Here is a 5,776-nt window from a genome sequence, read left to right as displayed (position 1 = left end):
GGCCAGTGTGATATAAAGGAAGCGCTTTATTAGCTATCACAGTGCATACCTCAGGCTTGTACCACATGGCGGCATGCAGCAGGGGCATGGCCGCGAAGAATGAGCTATTCACTTCGCTCTCATAATCTCGCTCTGTTTCGGCCTGTTGGGTTGACAGCTTTCACGTTAAGCATAGCAGGCACTAGAGAAACAGCCTTACATTCTTCGGTGATATAGTTTGTTTTTGGAAAATTCCTATCTAAAAAAGGAGATAAAATAACTTTCGCCTGTGAGCTCAATATATTACATTATATGTCCTTTCAGAGGGAGGGTATGTTTTCATGATTACTGCGAACACTTTAATAAAATGATTTTATGGAAAGAGTGGCCCTTGAATGAAATTATTTGCAATTTCAATGTTACTCAACCCTATGCAATCATATGAATATTCATTTGGCTGTGAAGGCTTGCTTTGTAAGTAGAAAATTACAGCAAAATGCTTTTGCAAGACACTGAGTGGTAGAAAAGTAATTTTGCATAATAGTTTTCAGGAAAACCACTGTGAAGTCCAAGTCCATCATTCCCATAGTTCTCCAGAATAGAAAAGTATATCACTGAAATTCAGATTCAAAACACCATTTCTGAATTCACTGTATACGTCCTTTGTGTTTGGAAGGGAAATGCATTATATTAAGATTCTTGCATATATTACTTCCTAGATTTGAAGGTCAGTCTTCAATAGTATTGTGACATCTTGGGGGTCTGATTGCCTTTAACATCACACAGGATGCTGAGGATCATTCTGGACTTTATGCACAAGGGAGTGGAGCTGAGGAAGACAGGACTTTATGCGTCACAGAACAGATTCACCTTAGATTGCACCCCTAGAATTACTAAAGCAAAGTAGTAAGAATGGTCACACAATTCAAACTCGTGCTTAACCGGTATTTCCTGCTAAATTGTTTTGTTGCCTCTACTTATGGAAATATTACTTTCAAAAAACTTTTTCAAAAAATTATCTGATAATCGGGTAGAACAATGGGAAATTATTGCTTTAATGCCTAAGATAATTAAATTTTCTGAAATACATCAATCAAGATATCTGAAAAGCACTGCGAGATATTTTTACTTTTATGTGTTTTCCCATGAGAGCAATGTTTTCTTAACACAATTTCTTACTTGAATCATGAAAGACTAGTAACCACTCTGGGGGCTAGCCAATAAAATTTATGATAGAGTCTTCTCCAAAAGCTCCCGTGACCCTATTTATTTATTACTTAGTTTGAGTTTTGAGGATTGAACTCAGTGCTTCGTACATATTTGGCTCTCTTATGAGCTACAGACTCACCCAGAAGATATCTTAATTCACAAGTAAGTCCCTATATTTAACAGTTCTCACGCCTCTCAGGATACAAGTTGCTAACAATTTTTATTCTAAATATCTACCTCAAAAGTACACTGCCTAATTATGTTTTAATCTGGTTTCCATACAACCCAAATTCTCACATTTCAGTCTTGATCTCCAGCAACTCAGAATTCAGAATGTGACCTTATTTGGAGCCAGGGTCTTTACAGAGATAATCAAGTTAAAATGAGGTCAGGAGGTTGTGCCTTAGTCTCATATGGCTAAAAAGAGGAATTTGGACATACAGCCATGTGTAGGGAAAGAATACAATGTGGTCATAAAAATGGCTATCTACAAATAAAAAAGAGAGTCTTGGGACAGATCCTTCCTGAAAGCACTTAGAAGAAAACAGTCCTAAAAAACCCTTATTTCATTGATTTTTTTTTTGAAAAAGAGAATTAAAATTATTTTCAATTTTTCTTAAGACTGAGACAGTCATTGATTTAACATGTCCAACTTCAATGTGATGGTGGTTTCTGTTTTTTTTTTAACTGAAGGAAAGCAAAAAAAGTAAAATTAGGAAGTTCAGTCAAATTATTAATTATGTATTGTTGTTATCTCATAAAAAATAAAAGAAGACTGGGACATTCAAAATGCCTAGGCTCAACATTTTCTTTGTTAGTTTAAGGTATAACAGTAACAGGAAAGCAAATTTGTTTCTAAATATTTACTTTAAAATTCAGTATCATGTATTTAAGAATGATGCAAAAATAAAAACCTGCTACATTTTCAGAATTTTACTTAAAATTATTTGTATTCTCTCTGATGCTGAACAGTGGATGTAGGGATGCATATGAGGGTAGTGTTCTACTGGGCAAGACTCCAAGCCCTTAATCTTAGTTTTAAAAATATAAATCTGGGAAGAGTAAATGATGCACTGGAAATATTAAACCAACATAGACGGGAAACTTAACAGTTTTTGTTGGAGAGCTTTTATTATTTTATATGTTTATCTGAAAGTCTAGTTATTTATCTATTTACACTATCAAAATTTTGCAGTAATATTTTATAGGATAATTTTGTAAAATGACACAGATCATTTGACTCCTTGTTTACAAATGTTAAAGCATTTCTAAACAAGACAGGGGTGTGTATAGGTCCCAGGCTTATCATCAAGCTTGCCAGCATGGGCCTTAATATTCCAGGCCTGAATTAAGGAATGTAACATGGGTAAAGGGCCTACCTATGTTTGAAGATTGCAGAGGAGGGTACCTGGACTCTCTTAAACTAGAATTATGTGTGCCACAAAACCCACTGCCCCTGCAAAAATCGATATCCTACACCAGTCCTTATGCACGCTACCAGTGAATTCTTGAGCTGTTGTGTCTGCGCCCTTCAACTCCAAAAACTCAGCTGCACAGGACCCAGAAAAGAACTGGGAAGCCCTTCCTTTGGAAACGTGACTTAAAGGAGTAATAATAATGTAGCAAGGCACACAGAGAGGAGGTCGCTGACCTGGCAGGTGGAGGGGACAACACCTAAAACTGTCGCGGTTTGGGGAAACTGCAAAGTCTTCGGAATCCTGGAGTAACTGCGCATGGGCCCTACCGTACATGTATGCATGTATTTTTATACCTTTATACCCGTACTTCTGTTTTCATCCTAAGGCATGCATGCGAACAGCTTCTCCCTTGGCTCTAAAACAGGAATGATTTTGTTGCATACTCGAGCGAAAACTATCTTCCTTGAGGCAAGCCGCACTATTTCGTTTGTCACAGACCACCTGTCTGTCTCTATGGAACTCACGTGTGTGCATAGCCCGGTCTGATCTGGAGGGAAAGGCGTTTGAGGTCTTTTCCCTTGAATCACAGTGTTCTAAACAGCATTCCGAGCAGCCAAGGAGCTGAATAAAAGGGCTGTTGAGCCGGCCCTGGCAAGAGCGGGAAGAGAGGGGGGGGGGAGGGCAAGCCAACAGAGACTACTGCGCATGACTGGCGCGCGTTGCCACGGCAACCAGAAAAGGCGTACCCGGAAGTCTTGACCGGCGGCGCCCAAAGACATCTAAGATTTTGCCCTGTGGGCTCATCTTTATTGATTCCAGGCCCATTTCTGACCAGAACAAAGCAGATGACGAACAGAGTCCGAGGCAATGGGATGGCCATCTACTCAAGAGCCGGGGGACTCAGAAGAGCAAGGAGACCCGGCCCAGACGGACGTCTGCGCTACTCAGCTTTCCGAAGAGATCCTCAGGTCCTATACTGATGAGGTAGTGAGTTCTGGTTCCCTCAGCTCCTCCGGGGAAGAGCAATCCTGTTCCTACAACTCTGAGAGCTCACTGGAGAGTGGGAAGCTGACTACGAGTTCAGAAGAACAAGACGAGCTGCCAGAACGTTCTTTCTTACAGAAGGAGGAACATAGGCTGAGTGAAAAGTGGCTCAACCACATCAAGGGCAAAGGAATTAATTCCGAAAGATATCAACCCGACAGTAGACGACCAACAGAAACTCCTGGGGAATCCGCCGAAGAACTGAATGCCCTCCAGTCTTTTTGCTCTGTTAAAGTAAACCTGATCCACCAGAGAGAGGATTCAAGAGCAAAGAAAAGCCCCAGGCACAAAAGGATGCCGCTCAGACGGATTGCAGAGACTTCAGAGGTAGACGCTTCCAATTGCACCGTTCCTGACGAACTGCTGAGCAGAATCTATTTGAACAACACGAGGGTGACTCTAGCGCACATAGGGGCGGTAAAGCAGCATGTTTCTTCGCAGTGTCCCAGTTGCAACAGCAAAAGGGCAGAGCTGGCTCAGTCTGACTTCCTGAAGCGCAGGAAGACTCTGCTGGAGTCGCTTCTGCTCCAAGAGAAAATAGACGTACACCTTCATACCACAGACTTTCTCACCCGTGTTGGAGATGCCCATCGGGGCTTCCCCAGGCTTTCAGATGACCCCAGGGTCATTTGGAAGAAATTGACTGAGAAAATTCAGACGAGGAGCCCCAGTTTTGGAAACACAGATGCAAAGCAGGTGTAAGATGGGTGTACACGTATTCTACTGCTCTTCCACCTATGTATCCAACCAGATAGGAGGCACTGACGGTTAATGGTGATATAGAATGTGCCCAACCAGGGGATGGTGACTATTAATGATTAATGATAACAATGTGATGCGCATACACGTTCTTGTCGCGTATTTAAGTAATTACCATCTTTTGTAGAGGGATTTTAGAAACTAATATAAGATTTTCTTTTACTTCCTTCATGATGGTCTAAACAATTCCATCCAATAGATTTTTTTTTACATTATGGAAGATAATTGGAGTAGCCATCAAACCTTTGTTATTTAGGAGAACGATAGATCCTGGCAGTTTGGACTGGTGGTTGACAGTACAGAGAGAAAGAAGTAAACCGATGTAAGGTACGGGTGGCTGCTTTTGTTGATGAAATGGCTGTGGGGATTTCATAAAAGCTAAATTTTAAAAAGGCACTAGCATTTTGATTAGGATGCTTCCCTGGCTTGTGGGCTTGATACTTGAATGAATGATAATTCCCTTAAGACAGTAGGCTGGTTAGTTTCTGTCAACTTGGCAAAAACTAGAATCACCTGGGAAGAGGGAACAATCAAATCAGTTGAGGAATGGCCTCTATCACACTGGCCTATGGGAATGTGTGTGTGGGTGGTCATTTACTACTGGACTAATATTAATTTGGGAGGGTCTATCCCACTGTAGGCAATGCCATCCTTGGTCAGGTAGTCTTGGGCTGTGTAACACATCAAGCTGACCAAGCTATGGAACATCAACTCAGTAAGTGAAGGGGAAGCCTAGCCAAAAACCTTGTTTTGTAAGGCGTGTCCCCCTTGGTCTAAAGGCGTGTCCCCCTTAGGCTAATATTGACTTATAAAATCTTGCAGGCCTGTGGCCCGCCTGCTCTTTGTTTTCCTGCCCTCCTCGCTGGAACCTTGGATTTGTAAGTTCCCTTTCCTTTCCTTTATTAAAACTGAATTATATATATTAAAGCTTGTCTGGTGAATCATAACTGCCGATCAACCACGCACCTTCATTTGGCGTCCAACTCGGGCATTTGGGAGCCTTCAGCTCCAGTTCCCACACTGCGTGGCAGGGATTCGGCCTTGGGCTCTTGATTGCTTCAGAGCAGTTTCCCAGACTAGCCTGTCCCAGCCCCACTTGTACGGAGCAAAGGACGTGTGTGTGCGGGTGACTCAGTCCGAGCTCGCTAACCCCTCAGGCAGCACCAGTCCCGGCTGAGTTCGGCCTGGGCCCTGACCTGCCGGAGACTAGCGGTTACTGCTGGAGTCCCAGCTTTCGAGCTCCGCCGGTACTGCAGACTCGGTTTGGCCGAGCGGTTACTGCCCTCACCACCTACTGGCAGGGAACGGTCATTACAGGTAAAATTTCTTTTGATTAAAAAAAAAATGTCTGACCATATCACCGTTGA

The 5,776-nt window shown here is 42.3% G+C and overlaps 1 protein-coding gene across 1 annotated transcript; it reads left to right on the top strand.

The window, feature by feature from the left end:
* The first annotated feature begins 3,383 nt into the window (after window positions 1-3,383).
* On the top strand, window positions 3,384-5,133 carry C4H8orf48 (chromosome 4 C8orf48 homolog). Its single transcript, XM_038328318.1, has one exon. It carries the CDS (start codon window positions 3,474-3,476, stop codon window positions 4,350-4,352), a length of 879 nt encoding a protein of 292 aa, XP_038184246.1. The 5' UTR covers window positions 3,384-3,473; the 3' UTR covers window positions 4,353-5,133.
* Window positions 5,134-5,776: the final 643 nt, after the last annotated feature.

The sequence above is a fragment of the Arvicola amphibius genome, chromosome 4, assembly GCF_903992535.2.
Source record: "Arvicola amphibius chromosome 4, mArvAmp1.2, whole genome shotgun sequence".
Taxonomy (NCBI): Eukaryota; Metazoa; Chordata; class Mammalia; order Rodentia; family Cricetidae; genus Arvicola; species Arvicola amphibius.
This window is presented reverse-complemented; position numbering and strand designations above follow the sequence as displayed.